The sequence below is a fragment of the Ambystoma mexicanum genome, chromosome 1p, assembly GCF_040938575.1.
Source record: "Ambystoma mexicanum isolate Mex_15411 chromosome 1p, UKY_AmexF1_1, whole genome shotgun sequence".
NCBI classification, from domain to species: Eukaryota; Metazoa; Chordata; class Amphibia; order Caudata; family Ambystomatidae; genus Ambystoma; species Ambystoma mexicanum.
The window spans coordinates 167,100,343-167,121,389 of record NC_090921.1 but is presented as its reverse complement, the minus strand read 5'-3'; the positions used below and the strand labels follow the sequence as shown (position 1 = coordinate 167,121,389).

The following is a 21,047-nucleotide window of genomic DNA, read 5'->3' as shown; positions in this document are numbered from 1 at the left end:
GTAAGTGCATGATTGTATTCTTCTTCCTGCCTGTTCTGTGGGTTCCGTACAGGTGTGAGGAGCCACCTCTTCAGGGGATAGCCGGCATCACCTACATGGGGGGAGGAATGGGTTCCTGTTACTTTTTGACACATGTGTGGCCTGTTCATGTCACATACTTTGGCCTATCATTTTGATTCATGTACACGGGTGAGCACAAGCATGCAAGTAGACATGCCCCATGGTTGTCTCCAACAGTGACTGCCATGTCCTGGGTGAGGCCAGGTCATTGGTGTCCCTGTGGGCAGGCACATTTGGTACCACACTGGTGGTGTACTGTCCTTCCGACATTGCTGTTGCCATTCTGAGAGGCAACGCTTCAGTGGTGCCATGGGTTTATGGTGCATTGCCATAGCTAGGGGGTATACCTTTGCATGCATCCAAGGGCACAATGCATTGTTGATGTTGTGCTGTAGGAATGCTGCATGACTATGTTGGCGGCATGGATGACATTTGTGTATTTCGTGGCGTGGAGTGTCGTGCAATGTGGATGAGGATTGATGTTTGATGTCACCAGATTTGGGTTGTCAGCTGTGTCGTGTGGCATATACTTGCATGTCCTTTCATCCTAAGTACATTGCTTCCCTCACAGATGCCCATTAGCGTACATCTGTACGTGCATTTTGGGCGACAGACTACAGGCTACACCCAGTTGGAGTATCTATCTACCCCCCCAATGCACACCCAGTTGGAGTATCTATCTACCCCCCCACAATGCACACCCAGTTGGAGTATCTATCTACCCCCCCAATGCACACCCAGTTGGAGTATCTATCTACCCCCCAATGCACACCCAGTTGGAGTATCTATCTACCCCCCCCCACAATGCACACCCAGTTGGTGAATCTATCTACCCCCCCAATGCACACCCAGTTGGAGTATCTATCTATCCCCCCCCAATGCACACCCAGTTGGAGTATCTATCTATCCCCCCCAATGAACACCCAGTTGGAGTATCTTTCTACCCCCCCAATGCACACCCAGTTGGAGTATCTATCTATCCCCCCCAATGCACACCCAGTTGGAGTATCTATCTACCCCCCCCAATCACACTACCATGTGCTTAGCATGGAACTCACCAAGTAGCCACGAACGTTGTCCCATTTATCGCTCCATGTAGCGGGGGATAGTTGAGTTCCGCAGGACAATGGAATCATGGGTAGATCCTGGAAATCGGGCACAGCAATGTGTGATTATCTTGTTTGCATCACATACCATTTGGACATTGATGGAGTGGAATTGCTTCCTGTTTCGGTAGACCACTTCATTGTCTGGCCCTCCTCCTCCTCCTGCCTCTCCTCTGTGCAGCCTGGTGTTGTAGCAGCAGCGCTGCAATCAGGTCCTCCAGGCCATGTAATGCTGCCAGTATTGGAACCATCTTGGTGTGGGAAGGGGTGTGGGAAGGGGTGTGGTGTGCTTCTTTTGAGCAGCCACAGTCTCCATTGCCTCCACCTGTGCTGATTTTGGCGACCTGTGGCAGGTGTTGACACTGCTTAGTTCTTTTAACGGGTGGTTCGCGATGGCGGTATTGCCGCCATGCCGGTAAGGGGTTTTGGGGTATTTACCATGGCGCTATTGCCGTGTGCACTGGCCTTGTGATGGTTTGCTATTAGCGGTATGTCGTTATTTACGGGTTGGCGGGTCGCGCGCACGCGGACTGACCGCTATTAGTGGCACCGTAATTAGCGGTGCCGCTAATGGCGGTGAGCCGGGTCGTAATCCGCATGGGTATTTAACGTTACCGGTATTCCATTACCGGTAACGTTAAATACCTACCGCCATCCGTGTAATGAGGCCCTTTGTCTCGACGGGGATGAGTATGAGGGTTCTAGTAATGATTCTCACTTTCTTCATTCATTCTTGAGACTTTATCTCGACTGAGATAAGTAGGAGCATTCCAATAACAATCTTCGGTTCCCCTCTCGGGTCTCCCGCTTTCCCCGTTACCTGGATTGTTTATGGGTAAATTCACCAGGATTTTTAACAGTCTAGGACCTTCTTGTTTCCTTGTCAGGTTGGCTTCTTGTAACTTCTGCGGTCACACATACGGTTACCCCATTCTTTGTTTGGTTGGTTCACTTCGGGTTCCATCAGAGGAAGTGGTATCAGTATTAATCATGGATCCACTGGTCCACCATGACTTGTTCGTGATCAGGACACCTTGCATCCAGCTCGGTTTCTCGATTCTGCTCTCCTTTCCAACACTGCGCGCTGGAAGCTGCACCTGAGCTTCCCTTTAAAGTTGAACAATGCTCGTCCAAGTTTTCTTCAGCGTACCTCTGCAAGCAGATTCTTAACTCGCGGGCTCTCTCCTCCTCAATGTCTCGGCCTCTAACTTTTATTACACTGCCATGGGACTTCCCCAGCACAACGTTAAAGTCCTCCTTCTCTGTTTGGCTCATACTCTGTATTCTTCCAGAGGTTTACATCGTCTCATTACAACATATGTTTTCCTTCATAGCCTTTGGATGACAATAACATATTTTAGTTTGTTATGTTTTTCTTCACTGGATGTTTTTGAAGATGGGTTAGTGAGATGTTGCTTAACGGCGGGAGTCCTTGTCCCCACAGCGAGAGTCTCTGCGGGTGAGGTGCCACTCGACTCTAGCCCTAGGGAGGGTATTGTGAGTAGGTTCACCTCCCTAGCCTCACAGGGAAAGCCCCATCCCCTCGGAAAAACTGACAAGATCCGTCACAGTGCTCAAACCTCTTTGACTGAGATTTATTTTACATCGTTCTTGGTCTGATTTAAGCATCAGCCCACTTGTACATAATGTGTCCGTCAGAGAACATCAAGGGCCTCATAAGAGCGTAACAGGGAGCACTGCGCGTTACTCATTTGTGATTTTGTACTACAACTCACGTGATCTTTTATCACTGACTTGATGGCTAGGGGTGATGTGCGTTTAAGTCCAAAAACACCTGGAGGGCCACTTAATGAGTTATCATGAGGAGATAAATTGTATGAAAGTGAAATGGAGACTAACAGATTTAGTATGAAATAGCCTAAGTATGGTCGCCACTGCTAATGAAAGACAATCTGCCTAAAAGGTGTCTAGAAGCAGGAAGATGGTTAGTATATGGGACACAGTTGTAAATGTGTACCATCCAATGTTTGGATCACACAAGACTAAGATAAAGATACAGACATATATGCACATATATGCATGTATATGCACATATATTCATCTGTTTATATGCCACATTGTTCAGAAAAGGTATAAAAAAAGTAATCTGTGAATATTGTTAAAGAAAGCTAAATAAGTATGGTGGGTGTTTATGAGAAAAGGGTAAGTATGCTTAAATCTTTAATAACTCCTTTGGAAAATGTTAAAACTTATTTTTATAAGGAATGTATTGCCTTGGGGCATGTGTATACAACCTCTGGATTCCAGTACCTAGATTTTTTGGACTACAACACTCATGATCCATCCTGGTTGACCAAACCATCTTTGGATCCAAAGGTTTGAAACCTCTGGCCTAGGGTGTTTTCTTTTTTCCATCCCTTTCCTGTTCTCACCAATTGCCTGTCTCTGGTCCGATAGATTCCCTATCTCATCAGGTGAGCAGCTGGGATTGATCTGAAACATGTCTCTTCCATTTGTTGTTTTCAGTGGCTGAGGCTCTCAAGGGATGGTGTAGCTCTCAGAGTGTCTGTATGTGTCTGGATCCTCTAGAGTGGTTGACATTCCGAAGGTTCTTATCCTAACCCTATCAGGATCACTTGCCGAAATCCAATTTCTGTTAACATACTCATTCTAAGTAAGCTAGTGAATCCATTGGAACGGATTGCCTCTGCCTGCACAGTCTGCTCTAGTGGATTTTGGTCATTTCTCAGCCAGGTTTGGTATAGAGGCACCTGAGCAGTTCCCAGGTTTCCCTGACATTGACGCCCCTGGCTGGGAAATGCGTGGTAATGGCAGCTGCCATGCATGTACTTCATGGCCATCATTACAGTGACAATTACAATTACATTACAATTACAATACAGACTTATCCTTGGCCTCAAGACCAGGGACCACATCTCTCCAGCCCGCCAATCTCTCCACTGGCTCCCTGTGGATGCAAAGATTAAATACAAGACCCTCTGCATCATCCACAAGGCTTTCCTGGGCCTGGCACCTCACTACATCCAATACTCTCTCCCTAAATACCTCCCTGCTAGAGTTCTTACATCTTCTAGCTCAAACTCTCTGCAAGTCAGATGCTTCTCCAAGCGTAGAGTGGCAGCAGATCTCTTTCTTTGGCAGATGCCTCCCTCTAGAATGGCTTTCCTACCCCACTCTGTCTTGAGGCGGATCTCCTTAAATTCCAGAAGCTTCTCAAGACCTTCCTTTTCTCCTCCTTCCCCCTCTATCGCTCCATCCCCTGCCAGTTCCACCTGCCTCTATGTCTGGTTGCCTGTATCCCTCATGAGCCTTACTGGGGCCAGGACCTTCTTCGACCAGTCTAGCCTACTGAGTCTGGTCCACTCCCTCACACTAGTTGACCCCTTTCCCTTTTTTCCTGAGCACTTGCCCAGCCTCTGACCTCCCCCCACCCCTCTGCACATATCCCTCCTCCCCTCTTCCTGCACTTCCTGTTATTGCACTTGCAGGATCCGAATGTCACAAGGCCCAGTAGGACCGTTACTGTTATTTTCTCTGCTCTCCCCCACCCCGTCTTGTGGCACCTGGAAATACATTCTGATGTGTAGGCGTCATACTAATATTTAATAAATATAAAAAAATAAATATAAAATTCAATTCCATGGGGAATCCAGGCACTTCTCACACATGGAAAAAAACAGGCCACTGATTTCCCCTCACTGAGCAGGGAAGTGCACAGGTCCTATTTTCTGCTCCAGGCCACCCTTCGCCAGAGGAATCCTGACCAAAATGGCAAGGGTCAGAATAAAAATGCACCAAGCTTGTCTTGCCTTGTTGTTTTCCGATCTGATCCTTTTACCACCTCAAGGAAAACAAGAACTGAATTTTAAGGTCCAGAGGCTGGAAACAAAAGTGTCATTTCTGTTTGTACAAGACATCTGTACTGTTCCTACTCTGTCACTGACATGTTCCAATATAAAGCTTCTCTTGTACCACTACAGGGTCCATTTGTTCACATTTCAACGATCTTGGCCACGCTGCTTGGGAAGATCATGGTGAAGTTCGCCGGAATTAAAGAGGTAACCTTACTGTTGCTTCCTAGATGGGCCCACAGTTTCTTTTTTTTGCTCCATGTTGCTGCCCACTCTTCTGTCTGAACAATGCTCTCTCTCTTCCCTGGGACGGGAGGCAGGACACCCTTGTCTTTTAAAAGAGATTATGATTATTGGTGATTTACATCATGTTTGAGGCCAGACTCCTCCTGCACCGAACCACAGATCAAATCCATGTCACATAGCATAGCAGTCTTATTTCCGAGGCTAGTTTGCTGCCTCAAGATGCACTGGTTCTCCAGAAATCGTGAGTGCTGATGCACTAATGCCTTTACCTTTCCCTCTAGAATCCCGGCAGGAAATATGAGATGCTGATTGCCGGTGCAGCTGTGGGTGTGGCGTGCTGCTTCGTGGCACCTGTCGGAGGTGAGCCCTTCAATATGCATCTATATTTCTATGTATGAGATGACTAGGTGTATTGATCACAATTAAAGTGCTGGTCTCTGACATAGGGCCTCATTCCGAGTATGGAGGTAGTCTATTTGCGCCATGACTACCTCCCGTACCAGTACCGACTCTGACTTGGTTCAATGGGGACTTACCAGTGTAGTCCGAACTTTGCGGGACCAGTAAGTCCCCATTGAAAAATCCATTCCCCATTCCCATTTGAGCCCATATAGGGCTCAATGGGAATGGGGAAGTAGCTAATAACGGTAGCGCAATTTGCGGTACCGTTATTAGCTCTGAAGTCCCTTAACGGGTCCCGTCCATAACGCCTGGTCAGACCAGGCGTTAAAGGAGGGACCCGCTAAGGGACCTCAGAATAGGGCGCAAAGGGTTTACTGGCACCGGTGTCCTTACCGGTGCCGGTAATCCCTTTGCGCCCAACTCGGAATGAGGCCCATAATGTATTTATTTATTTATAACATCACCGAACCAGAACAAGCTTGGGGGCATCAGGGTGCTCACAAAAACAAACACATATATATATATCCAATCCAAAAGCAATATTGTTCGAGGAGACGGTATTCATTGAAGAAGCTGCTCAGGCAAACAGGTAAGTTTTCAAGGTTCGCTTAAACAGGGCAATGAGCAACAGCCTCTCAAATCAGGCAGCAGGGTGTTCCAAAGCGTATGAGCTGCAACATTTAAAGCACTCTGGCCCACTGCAACCAGTTTAGCTCTCGGCACAGACAGCAGGTTGGTAGAATTAGACCTCAATGTCCTATGCATAGGTAGCCAGGAGATCCTTTCCGCTAAATGGCTTGGACTGTAGCCAAATAAGCATTTGTGTGTGACAGTGAGAAGTCGGAAGGAAATCCCGGCTTCAACTGGTAACCAGTAAAGTGTTCGCCTGACCGGCCAGATATGATCTTCAACCGCACGTACCGCACTATTCTGAATTACTTTCAGCTTAGCTATTTCTCTTTTGCTTATTTCATATAGCAGAATGCCACAGTAATGCAGCTTAGCTCCAATAACAGGTAGAGCCCCAGTGGAGCAACTATTCCTAGATAGGAAAGGTCGCATTTGGCCCAATAATTTAAGATAGTAGGCAGCAGTAGATATGATATTATTCACATGCACCTTCATGCTCATTTCAGTGTCCAGGATTTTACCAAAGGGCAGCCTGCACTTTGCAAATTCAATTCTCGCAGCAAGGCTGACTTAGCCATTCCTCCTTCCAAGGTTAATGAAGTAAGTTCCATATAAATGGTATAATAATACCTGTTACTAAAGCACTTAGAAGCCGAAGGAATCTGGCACGAAGTACTATATGAGAAAAATCACTATTATTATTATGATGATATAACGACTCCATATACGTGTTACCGATGAAGTCCCTTGGCAGCATGATTCTTGCCTACACGTGTACATGTGCTCAAAGACAAATCCATCACTACAAGCATATATATCTGATGGTAGAATCTGCTAATCAGAGTCCACTTTCATAATGCTCCATGCCAATAATGCGCAATGCACAAAGCACACATGTTTTTGCTCTGACTGCCTCCTGACATCCCCAGCAACTGCCCTGCAGTGCTGGGGATGTCAGGAGGCAGTCAGAGCAAATTGTTCAAAGGTTCAAAGGTTACATGTGCATTCCTGAACACAACTGCTGGAACCCAACATACTGAGGTGTTCGTTTAACATGTCAGTTTAACGGTATGCACCTCTGGTTCAGAACCTTATAATTGTGTACCCTGGACATCTAGTGGCAGCTGTTAAAAATGGAATATAAACCATGTCAATTTCTTTACATGGTGGCTACTGAGATTACAGAATTATACAGCCACATGCATTTTATGTCAAAAATGTTATCATATCATTTACGACAGGGCCTGGTTGGTACTATACTGTCTGGGCTGAATTTATCCACATAACCATGTTGGGTCCAACACATGACGTCCTCTCTTTGTGTTCCCTCGGGGAAGGTGGCAACCCTTCTCAGATGAATCAAAGAGAGGTCAGGTCCCACTGGTTGAATCTACACGATTTGCCGAATCCCGTGGAGCCAACCCAGAGTGTTCTTTCTTCAGTTCATTTATCTTCAAATGAATAAGTAACCCCCGGAAAGGGAACAGGTAAGTGGATAAAATAATAAAAAACATATTCTCTCTCTTTGTCTTGAGCAGAGCAAATACCTTTGACTGAGTCTACCCTCTTCCTCACTCCCTCTCCTGACGTTCCTTCTTATCTGTTCTCCTCCTCTGAGAGCCAAGAAGAGATTCTTTTGCAGAAACCAAAGATCTTTTTCGTATAGAGAATTAATAACTAGTTTAAGTTGGTTTACACACCCAACCCACTTTCAGTATGTTAGTCTGCCAAGTGATAGGAGTTTTCAGGTATGTGATTGGCTCTTTTCTTAAATTAATGTAGCTCAATCCTTTTTGTTGCTTAAAACACTAAATATTTACAGGCTGCTTGTCTCTTCCACTATCTTGCTTTCCTAATCTCTAACTAACTTTCCTTTCTATCTAACTAAGCATACTTATTATATATCATATTGTACAGTTTCATCCTTTGCACTTTTCCCTTACAAATGCTTCTTAATGTTGCTGACGGGAAATTCTAAATGAAGACACTGGGCCTCATTACAAGTCTGCCGGTCCGGAAACGACAGTGGCGGTAAATCCGCCACCACCGTTGTTTCCGGACTAGCTGATTCCGAGTCCTGCAGGCGGGAGGTGTCACTCCCGCCAGGTCTGACCTGGCGGAAGTAACACCACCCGCCTGCAGGCGGACATGGAAACACCGGCTCTGTCATTGACGGAACCAGTGTTTCCCCCAGTGTTATCCCCTTCATTTACTGAATTCCGCCTCCAGAATTACCGGGTCCCCGGGGTTGTAATGCCCCAGTGATTACGGCAATCACAGAGGCAGAATAGTATTACCGGTCCGGCGGCAGCCTGCTGGTTTTTCCGGCACGGCTACAGCCGGGCTCATAATGAGGCCCAATGTTGCTGTTAAAGTATCACTTTTAAAGCTCTCCACAGCCCTGTAGAAGATTCTTAATAGTCCCAAATTTGAAGTTGGTTTTTTGCGCGTGGAGGAAGCCAACGCACATTTTTTGTCTCTTTCTTTTTCCTTTCCTTATTGTGTATACATAAAGAGATATGTAGTGCCCCTGATTGTGCAGTCTCTCACAGCACCCGGGCACTTATCTCAATTCCAGGGTTGTTCGTAGCTTCTAATGCTTCAGCTCTCAGCCCTCGCTCTTTGTCTACACTACAGTGACAAATATGATTGTAAGAAAGCCCTGGAAAAGGAGCGGCCAATGTGACAGAATGGTATTGAAGTCTGCTCCAGAATGACACACATTTATTAGCGACAAGGAATAAAACAACACAGTCTCTTCAGAAAAAACTCAGCGCTCCTTTACTAAATCACAACACTCCCACCGTAATTGTTCTACCTCAGATCTTGGCCTTCAATAGGCAAACGTGATGAAATAGGACCTCGTGAATGCCCAACTTGTAAGAAGTGCAATCATAGAAAATAGACAACTTTCCAAATTGACAGCAACACCTCTGTGCCAACTCAACATCTATTTGCTTGCTCTCCATCTTGGTTTGGGACTGCCCTAAATTCCTGAAGAGACTAGTACCAGGTAAACTTAATTAGCCATGCAAGAGCTCCCACCCCAAAACCAAACGGAGACCAGAATTAATCATCCATGATTAAAGTGATCACCAACTCTGTAAAACACTACAGGACACATGCGGTTCCTCTATTTGATCCCCTGACAAGGGTCGTCACCTTCCTATGGGGAACAGGAACATTCCCTGAGAGGTTCCCGGTGAATCAGTACTTCAAAGGCACCCCTGACACTCCAATGGCCACCCTCGCTAGGGGGGTTGGGTTCTGATTACTGGAGTCCTTTTCAAGTATAAACAAAACTGCATAGGGGAACAACATTGATACATTAGCCATTAATGGAGAACTGTGATACCCAGAAACTAATAATTTTATTGTGAATTACAAACATTTTTGAAAAAAACACTTTCTAAAACCGCCATAGAAACCTGTTGACAAAGATTCATATACTTGGTTGATAACTAAAACCTTCATGAGTTGCCCCCAATTTAGTGACCAATGTAAAAAAGGATTCAATTATCAAAAATGACCATACATTAAAACACGTGACTGGCAAATACCAGCATCTGTTTGACATATATATATATATATATATATGTATATATATATATATATATGACCATCACATACTAGCAAAAGTACCCGTTCTCTGAACTGGTTCTGTAGACAGACATGATAACACTTTCATCAATTGTTGAAAATCAATGATTCTGTAGGTCGCTGTTCTGATTCCCTTATCGCATGATGTGATTTGCACCCTGAAGTAAACTGCACTGAGAATGGGCACATGTGGCTGGCTGACATACCCTGGAGCAGATGTTGGGGGGAGGCAAGAGTTGGTGTGCTGCTGCATACTGGGACCTTTTGTGCTCTCTTCCCACCTGTCGCCTCACCCTGGCATGGTGCACTTCGTTGCGTCACATTGTGGTGCAAATATCTTGGACATTGTGCATCGTAATCCTAGAGCTTTGAAACATGGTTTTCAAGGTCCATATGGGACCTCGAGTTTTGTTCCTCGTTTCAGGACTGGTTAAGAAAACACATTTTTTCTTTCCCTTCCCGGTCTACATGGTTTACAGCTTCATCGGCAGGCACCCTCTTGCAAAAATCCTCTGGAAAAGTAATTTTACCTGATGCATCCAAAATTTTGAAACTACCTGCCTTCACCTTCGCCTCTCAAGTCCATTTGCCTCATACATGTTTTGTTTCCCTACCCAGTGAACATGTTTACGTCTTCGTCGGCAGGCCACAAACCCACAAACAAATGTGTACTTTTGCTGAAATCCAGCGAAAGCGGACAGGTGTCTAAATGTCATGTAGCCAGTAATATTCAGAGGGTCCTAACAGGTATCTATGCAAAATTCAGTTCAGCTTGGTGAAACAGTGGGGAATTGTATGAGGAACAACGCTTTGCTAAGCCACAAATTCTCCTGGATCTTTCTGCGGCCTTTGGTACAGTGGATCACCAAATTCTTTTTGCCAGACTGGAACATATGGGTGTCACTGGATCTCTTCGGACCTGGTTTAAGTCCTTTTTGGAAGATCGATCACAGACGGTTTCTTTTCAAGCGTGCTTCTCTTCTCTTGTAGAACTTTTTTGCTGAGTTCTGCAGGGGTCTGCCCTATCTCCTCTCTTATTCAACTTGTATGTTCGCATGTTGGCAGATCTCATAACAGAGTGTGGTGTACTTTTCTATTCCTACGCGGATGATACACAGTTGATTTTCAGGTTGGACTCTCCTCAGACTGCATCCCCCAGTCAGTTGCTTGACTGCCTGGAAAAAGTGTGTTCCTGGATGACGGCCAATTGGCTTCAGCTAAATGGTAATAAAACTGAGGTTTTAGTAGTTGGACCTCAGCATAGGGACCACCTTTGGAAATCGCAATATTGGCCTGAATCCCTTGGCCCTTGCCCTGTCCTCTGCGCCTCAGTTAAGAGCCTGGGTGTGAAACTTCTCCCCAATGGCTCACAAGAAGCCCATATTTCTGCTATTTGCGGGTCTGGCTTCTGAAAACTTAAAACTTTGAGAAAAAACTTCCTCTGCTTCCCCCGGAAAATCAGACTACACTGGTTACATTCTCGATAATGGGGTCTGTAGATTACTGCAATGGTATTTATCTGGGATAGCCGAAGTACCAGATACAGTGACTGTAGGTCCTACAGAACGCAGAAGCACGTCTAGCGCTTAAAGTTCCCCTGACTAACTCCATCCGCTGCTCTTCTTCACTGGCTACACTGGCTGCCTGTTGAAGCACAGATCAAGTTTGAGATTCTGTGTATTGTACACCGAGCACTCTACAACGTTGGTCCTCAGTACCTGAGGAAGAAACTGGTCAGGTACGTTCCTGCAAGAAGTCTGCGTTCAGAATCATAGACTCTCCAGAAGATTCCTAAGTTTCATTGTAAGCGGCTATGTGGTCGCTCTTTTTTGGTACTTGCGCCCAGCCTGTGTAATGCCCTTCCACTACATCTGAGAGTTCAGACTGTATACTTTCCTTTTAGGAAAGCTCTTAAGACTCAGCTCGCTTTCTGTTTTTCAGCCTTTCGAGGTATGTTTCAGTAAAATTGCCCCCCCCAGTGCCTAGAAGATGCCTTTTGGCCATAGTTTGCGCTCTATAAATCCTAATAATAATAATAATAATAATCCCACAAACAAATGTTGACTTTTGCTGAAATCTGGGGGAAGGGGTGGGGTGTACGAATGTCATGTAGCCAGTAATGTCGGGAGCGTCCTAACAGGTAACTATAAACAGGTAACAGGTAACTATGCACAATTTGGTGCAGATTGGTGAAACGGTGTGGAATTGTATAGGGAACAACGCTTCGCACTACAAACCCACACAGAACTTTTGACTTTTATATATATATATATATATATATGTAAATAAACCCGACATGTTTCTGTTCTGCAACCTTGATGACGACCATTATTCAGGGGGACTTCTTCTGACAACCATTAACTTAATGCATAATAGACTTTTCTCAGAATGGTGGAAGTTATATGATTACAACTTGAATAGAGTGGCTTGGATCTACAATTAAAAACACAGTTTTATTCCTATTTCCGATCCCCAAGTTCTCACAAAAAACTAGTCATGTAAACATGAGTATATATTTACCCATTTATCCTGTTGATGGACAAATTGGGCACACTGAGGAGGCCTTTGGGTGTGTTGCGCACTATACAAAATTCTTCATAATATTAATAATAATAAATACCCAATAGTGGGATTTATGCAGCATTCGTCTACAAAGAAATGTAATATAAGAAATACAACAATTCTTGTGATTGAGCATAACCAGGTAAATCAGATACAACCATTTCAGATACCCAATTTTATGTCAAAGAATAGCTTTACTAAATAATTCACTTTTGTCACATCCAATAGGGAAGATGATCTTCTCTCGATTCAATGTGAGAAGCCTCTAATTTCCTTCTCATAGTTCAAACCATCAAATGTTCAGAATCTCGAGTGTTTTTATGTTTTCTAAGAAAACCAAAAAAGAATTGTGATAGAAAATATTGTACATATCTCAAGCCCTACATATAATACATAGGATGAATGTTTTTTTGCATGAAGTTAATCCACTGAGGGAAAGGAAAACCCCCATAGTAATGCAGACGCCATTGACAGTGTAGTCCGACTTTTCTTTCTGATGTGTGTGTTGTTCCTTAAAGACATATATCTGGCATGTAAGATATCACCCCATAATTCGGCAGCCCAAAATGTCAAATCTGAAAATGCCAAAATATTTACTGCACATTCCCCCACAATTATATGTGGGGTGGTGGGTTATGGTAATAAATAATTTTAGGGGCGTATTGGGGGCTGCGGGGTGTCTCCCCCTGCCTTTAACTGTTTTAATATGTGAGAAAAAAAAAAAAACATTTGTATTCAGCATTTTATTTTCTCGCAGTGATCACATAGATATATGCATGTAATATGCCATTACATATCTCGTAATAATGTTGCTAACTGTTGCTATGGAAACTAAACATCCCAAACTAATCACTGTCTTGGATACCTGCTGATGGATAACAGAAAGAAGTGGAGAAAGTTTCCTTTCTAAATTTCAACTTTGGACTGTTATACATTTATGAACATTGTATACATGACAAAGGCTATGAAGCTATTCATAGCCCATGTTATACACTGTTCTGGAACCACTGATATATTAAGAATATATTTGGGTGGTTAGAATTTCATCATAAACTCTGTTACTACAAAATAATGTAGGAAAACATGACACATTAATATACTCAAATGGAAAAACCTGGTACTCAACCTGGACTTCCCAGGATACCTAATACGTAAACCAGGGACTTGCCACAAGCTTCAAGCATGATGTAGTTACTTAGCTTTTGAAGTGATACTTATTAACCGACAAAATTATCAGCAGGTTTTTAAAGATGTATAATTTCTCGGACATGCATGCACAATGAATCATTAAACATTCTTAACAAATTCAGTTTATTTGACACCAATATGTTTAAAACCTTTTTTAAATCAATTACATGGGACTAGTCAAACTTAACAACAAGTCCACTTTAGCTAAAATGTTATTAATGCTGCGAAGGTTATGGTACAGGTCACAATGACTTCACTATCTCCAAAAATGGATCTTGAAGTTCACAGTAATTCTTGATCGAAAGCGTTGGCACACTCTGTTTCAGCCTTCCACAAGCTAACCATTTGGTTGTTCTAATTTGATAACAGCCATCTTCAGCACAACAATATTTAGAAATGATTCAATGACCACCCATGTACACATGAGCAATTCATGTTGTCATAATCTTAAACCAAATTCAAAACATTTTTTAGATAAAGAAAACCCACCACAAATAGTGTGTGTCACCCCTAAAAATCTACTTCTTTAGAAATATGAATAGGGTTATTAATTTCATACAACAGAATTCTTTCATTACTGCACATAACAAGGTTCTTACATATCCTTTATTAATACATTTGCTGGCTAACCTTTTCAACCTAATGAATAAATAAGTAAAATGAGACAAGGCCGCGTTAACTGCAGTGCCAATAAACAAATGAAATCCTCTCCTTCCTAAAAGATAATAAAGTAGATTAACCATACCTATGCCTGCCGCTCAATCAGCAGGACAACTCTGTATTGTATCACCACCCCGAGCATCAGCCATCAGCCTCTATGTTCTCATTGGATGTTTGGCGAGTGATTCTACTCACTCTAAATTGGCAAAGACTCGAGCGTTCAAATGCTACAGCAGTGCAATGTTGGAAGTGAAAATTGCTGCTATATAGGGTCACGCCATGTTGGAAGTATAAATGGTTACTCCTCAGTGTGGCTGTATCTTAAGCTTAAATCATTCAGATGGAGGAGATATTGTATTTATAATTTGCCACCCTATTACATGGAAAAACTTGAAATCTGGGTAGGCGTTTTACATATTGTATTCAAGTAATGTGTGCCAAATTCCAGAAAGCTGGAGAAGCAGTACCATCATCACGATTTGCAATCGTGGGTTGCAAACTGATCCCAAGAGCTATGGTCTTCTACCCATGCTTGACACCCCTGCTAAAGGGTTTTCTAGAGTAATCCTACTAACGTTACAAGACCGGACAGATAATAATAACATTATCCCCTTCAATCAAACTGGGTTAATGAGGCGGTCCTCTACCCTATTTAACATCATGGCACTGGTTATGGTTGTGGAACCATGGCAAAGCAGGGTTATGCCCTGGCACCTACTTGCTTCAATCTTTACCTGCCTGATCTGACTGACTCATTATTGTCAGGTCCTGTCTTTCCTGAATCTGCAGAGGTTGCTGAAACCCACAGACCCACTTGGGCATCTGGTCTAAAACTGATTATGCTGAAGCAAACATCTGAACCCATCCCACATGGCAAAGGGGAAGTGGATAAAATAACAAGCGACAGACTTCCTTGCTTCAGAGATTAGATTGGTACTTTTACTTTGGAGTTTAGAATGGAGATCTGCAGAAAACAAGAAGAAACACAATGGTAAGAGAAAATATCCTTCGGCACTTTCTCATAACCAAAGTGCTAATAATCTTCCAGCCACTTCCTACAGCTTTTTCTGAGGTAAGGAAGCATCCGTGGTGCCCCATCCCCATTTTGGAGCCAAATTGGCAGTTTTTTCAAAAGTAGCTCCATGCACACTATACTCTTCCTTCCTGAACCCCATTCCCTGCATCTTAACCTGCTCCCACCCTCCAACCCGCCCTCCCTGCTCCGATTGGTCCGGGAAAGAAGCCCAGCAGTGCGCTAGTGTAGGCCTGCTTTATGTGTTTGGCAGCCACTTTCTACAGCTGTTGCAGAGGTAAGGAAGCATCCTTGGTGTCCCATCCCCATTTTGTAGTGTTTGATAGCAATTCTGATGTTAGTAAGCGTAGAGGGACGCCTACCTTTTCTCCAAATACCTACTAGTTGGCAGCACTTTTGTTTCAATGCAGCTGAAAAGGAGGAATATCAGAGGGTATATTGTTTTTTGGTACCCTGAATTGGAAGGGTGCATATTCATTACATACGAGTTCCAGCTCCTTGGATCCCCCTTCAAGAAATGCTGTACAGCTCAATGATGTGTCAATTGATTCCAGGACACTGGCTATCATAGGGCCAGGGATTGCTAAGAAGTCCTTCTTCCTATGATACCTAAGGAGTTTCTGCCTTGCAAACTATTATCCAACTGAAAAGAAAGAAATCTGAGTGGGTCGACCAGCAAACGGCTTGACTTTCCCCATTACAGATCCAGGCCCTATGGTAAGAGTAAGGTCAATACAGCGACCGAAATGATGAGAGGGGGACATGGTGAGAGGTTGCATGTCATGATTCGTCAGAATCTCACCACAACACTGCTGGTTCAGCTGGTGTGGGGTCTTCAACCATATGTTGAAATCGCCAATACAGACCAACTGCTGATTTTTAATTCCTATTGTTGATTGGATGAGGATTGGATTTAACGGAACCTGGTGGTCTGTAGAATAGAATAATATTGATAGAGGCAGCTTGGAATGTTTGGCTGAATTCTAACAGCCTTTCATTCTATCCGGCCCCAGCTTCTGATCCCACAGAGGGCTCACGTGTTTTAGTGACTACTGCTGAGCCGACATGGGGAGAGGGGGTGGAGTACATGACAGTGCATGAGACTCTCTCCCTCAGTTCACCTGATGAAAGGCGTTGACCCTGTAAACCAAATGCAAGAGGTTATCGCTTTACCTCCTACAGCTCCTTCTCCTCTTAAAAACATCCCGACTGATTACCTGTCAACCTCCTCTATGAGCTGAATCCTTTTACTAATCTTCTCTGTGGTGGCTGTAGTACTGTTCAAGGTATGCACTCCTCAGTCAGATCCTGCAAGGGAATTCTGTGGTAGTCCCTCTAGAGCTTACTCTCTCTGGTAGAATCCTGGTTGTTTGAGTTTTCCTACTTCTAAGACTGCTTCAGACTTTTTGAATATTAGGCTCCTTCTTGTACCTCTCCTTTCTTTTCAAAGGTATTATTCTTCTGTTTATATCTCTTGAAATGTCTGTAGTTGCTCTGTCTGCCCCCATTTCTAGATTTCCTTATTGCTAGCCATATAGACCTATTGTCGCTATCTCTCAGTTTAAATTGCTTTTAAGTCTAAAAATCATAGCGCTGCAGCGCTTAACCTTTTTGTCAATAAAGAATTCCTTTGGTGCCTCTTCATTCACTGCACTGCTGTGCTTAACCCTTACTTGTCAACACAGCTCACGTTTCTTACGTTAGTTATTTTCAGAAGCTCAGCTAATTTTTCACTGCACCGCCATGTTCTTGGGTTGCCAGTGCTGTAGTCCATCGCGCCACTGTGCTGTGCGAGTATATAGAAGCTTTGCTAAGGGAACTGCTCAGCACATCACCGCCCATCCGCGCACTACAAGGTCCTAAAACTCCTTGGCTTCCCAGCTTGGCTCACATTTACTGTAACGCTGTAAACAACTGATAACGTGATCGCGAGTCGGTAATCTTCTGAATTATAAGCTGCCACTACTGCCTCTAGTGCTTGCTCTATGTAAGAACACTTTTAACCTATTTACAGTTCTTTCCTATTGTTACATATAACTTCTCCTATGTCACTCAAACCCTAAGATTGAGTTCACTAAAGATTAAACGTTTTAACTAATTACACTTAGCTCTTAGAATCTTGAAAGTCTTCTTCTTTGGTCTCTTCTTGGAAAAACAGCAAATTCTCAGTCTTTGTCAGGAGCTCATGTTAGCTGTGACCTGCTCTGCTCAAATCTTGAATGAAAGGCAGTTTATAATTCAGCCAAACATTCCAAGCTGCCTTTCTTGAAACTCCATCCAATCAGACGCTATACAAATTTCCTCCGTCTTGGAAATTGATAATATCAGCCTCCTGAAGAGACTTCTGTTAAGGACACATGGTTTACTCATTAAACATTCTCACACACTCCTAAAAGGCAAAACACCCCCAACCTTGTGCACCACCTTCCCCTTCCTGGAGTATTTCCCACGCAGGGCCCTGACACTTGAGACACATTGTCCCAGCTAAGCGACTCCAGATGCGAGACCTTAAAATGTAGATTTATAGATAACTGTGATCACCCCACCTCTTTGTGTGGATCGATTAATACATTGAATAGAGTCATTTGGAGGAGCTAGCAAGAGAAACATGGTGGGTGAGACCTCATTAAACAATGTTTCATTAATAAATAACAAATCTGACTCACATTGCTCGACGAGGTCTTAAAGCTCTGAGGCATGCGCTACTGCAGAATGAGCATTTACTAAAGCAGTTTGGCCCTAGCCTGGAATGGTTCTGTAACCGGGCGGGCATCCACTGGGGGGCCCTCTGTCATGGCCCTACGGAGAGGTTACTCTAAGAGGCGGAATAGAGTCATCCATAGAGTGGGAGGATGTGTAGCATGCAGGGGAGTAAAGGTGTTTTAGGGTGAGGTGAGTGATGATTGTTTGGCAGTACAATTCGTTTCCTTAACTATGGTGCATTCAAGAAGCTGTAATCTCCCCAGGCCAGATGGTGGACAGTTAACTGGGAACTAAATGGAGGAAAGGCAGTGTGAGCTAATATGGAATCCGAGGACGTAATTTCACCAAAATGCCAGGTGTAGCGGAAGTGATATCACATGACCCTTGACCTCCGATGGTGTCATTTGAACTCACTCTGAAGTGACATCACGGGAAGCCATGGAACACAGCCTTTCCCCCTTGACAAAACAGGAAGCGCCATCACATAGCATTGTTCCTAGGTACAATATGAATAATATGGTTACTGTATCACTATAATGTGATATACATTTCATACAAGAATGGATCACCATATATATCATTAATATCAGTATGTATAGGCCAAAATTACCAAATTACTGTGAATGCAAGCAGACGTCCAAGGCCAAATGATAATGATGTGTTATTACATAGAACTTATGCTTAAGCGCTTTATATAGAACACATATACATACAATATCACCCAACCTGTGTTGGTACTGATTTATCGACCTCAGAAGGATGCCAGGCTCAATTGAGGTGTTTTAGAACCGATTAAATCAGTGAATGACCCCTGAAGAGTGCCTGAAATAAACCTTTGATGAGTCTAGCAATTACTGTATAGAATTCCAGAAAGACAAATTATTTGTTATTCCTATTCTTTCTTATTTAGGGTCACTGCTCAAACTGTTTTTTTAGGAGGCCTGAACACGGAAGCCAGCCACTCCAGAAACAAAGTCCCACATTTATTTTTTTACATTTATTTTTAGGGGCAGCAAGGGAGAACGCGGGGGTCGCAGATGCGACCCCTGCTGACCCCATAAAATATCCCTAGTGGAAACTTTGGGAGGAATCTAAACTGCCTTTCATCCAGAATATTGTCCATAGAGGATGCAGCAGCAGAGGCCCCTGAGAAACCATTTGCAAGTTACAAGGAAGAAGGGTCATGATGACCAAGAGATGACTGTTTCATTCACAGCAATCAGAGCTAAACGAAATCTTGAGAGACCACTACATATTTAGTTTACTGTATATAATTAATTTAAGGAGTAGAAGACGATACTAGTTACGTTCATTCTGTTATGCAATTTATCCGAGAGTTTACGGAGCAGTTGTTTATTACATTTAATTGAAGCTAGACTTTGAAAGAAAAAGCTTATGTGAGTTCACCTGCAGTGTGCAAACAACGAGCACGTGAGTAAAGTTAAAGAAAAGAAACCCCAACATGCAATTGCACTTAACGTTTTGAAAGGCTTGTTCAAGCGCGCTGAGAGTGCTATCTGGTCAACTTCTAAACACTGATAGAATGAAATTATGGCAGGAGAGTCTTCAATGGTCCGACGGAGCAGGGTGCATTGATTCCGTTCTCAAAGGAATCTTGGAATCCTCAATAATAAAATACTTATGATGCAGTATTTATCTAGTTTCAGGGAGCTGTCCTTACTATATAGAGATGGTTTGCCGTGTATCTTCCAGCCCCAGCTGCACACACCACTAAAGCAGGAAAGCAGTCTAACGGCCTGGCAGCCTCCAGTGCCCCTAAGCCTTTGCCCGTCGACCATAACAACCGCAGACCACCTATCGCTAATACTTATGCAAGCAGCCCTCTGGCACTAAAGCCCAAACCTACCACCGCCTTCAAAAGGAAAACTCCATTAACGCCACCTCATGGCATGCACTCACTCTGCACAGCAACTACGACCCCATTCTCTATGGAAGCTAGGAACACCAAGCTCTCATTCAGAACATCCAAAATCAGTTCCTCCCACCTCCCAGCTAGCCTGGCTAGAATGAATTGCCACCTGGGCCTCAGATTGCACTCAAACCATGTGCATCCCACTAAGAACATACCCATAAGCTCAGTCATACTAGACGACAATAGTCACCACGGAAAAGAAAGCTACTCTGTACGGCAACAAACAGCTCTCACTGCTCCAACAACAACTACCCCCCCCACCCCCCCACACCAAGTATACTCCACCCCAACAGGACCTGGACTTACAACTGCAAGCGACTAGCACAGACCTGATACCACCTGAGCCTAAAGTACGCCCATCTTGCACCCTATTCAAAGGAGCCCTCATCAACGCTAGATCGATCTGTGCCCATGCCCTCAATATCAACAACCTAATCACCGCCCAAAACCTAGACCTGCTAGCCGTCACCGAAACCTGGCTCAACACAGTCTCTGGCCCAGCCCTATCCTTAGCTCTTCCTGAAGGCTTCACTATACTGAGGCACGACAGGTCGGACATGAGGGGTGGAGGCATAGCACTCATCTTTAGAGACTCCCTCCATATCAGACCTATTGTCAGGCCTATGGACGGGAACTGGGAGCTCCTCTCCATGATGCTCACCTCATCACACTCAGACTGTATCACCATAGATATTATCTATCTACACCCTTGTCCTAGCACAGCCTTTGAGGCAGACCTCATGCGCACAATAGGGGTGAACTTCAAATCCACATCCAGAATCATACTCCTCGGGGATCTGAACCTAGGCCTCAATGACCCTACCGACGCAACTGCCACTGCCGTAGCCAAAGCACTATCAGACTTAGGGTTCAACACTGTGTCACCAGCCCTATGCACATTAAAGGCAGAATTCTAGACTGGATTGCCGACCTAAACAGCCAAATAACTATCATAGCAAATGCCCCTTCCCCTTGGTCAGACCACCACACTATCACACTTTCTCCCAGCAGAAATGACAGACCCTTAGACTAGTCATGCCCCAATCCATGTCAGGCAGCACCCTGAAGATATCCAAAGAAACCATCTCCCC

General features: G+C 44.0%; 1 protein-coding gene across 2 annotated transcripts in view; it reads left to right on the top strand.

The window, feature by feature from the left end:
- LOC138567616 (chloride channel protein ClC-Kb-like) overlaps positions 1 to 21,047 on the top strand; it is a 422,777-nt gene that overhangs the window by 173,565 nt on the left and 228,165 nt on the right. For both annotated transcript variants that reach the window (XM_069646042.1, XM_069646032.1), the window contains exons 5-6: positions 5,129 to 5,206; positions 5,527 to 5,605. In XM_069646042.1, coding sequence (XP_069502143.1) covers positions 5,129 to 5,206; positions 5,527 to 5,605 — 157 coding nt within the window. The remainder of the gene's footprint in view (positions 1 to 5,128; positions 5,207 to 5,526; positions 5,606 to 21,047) is intronic.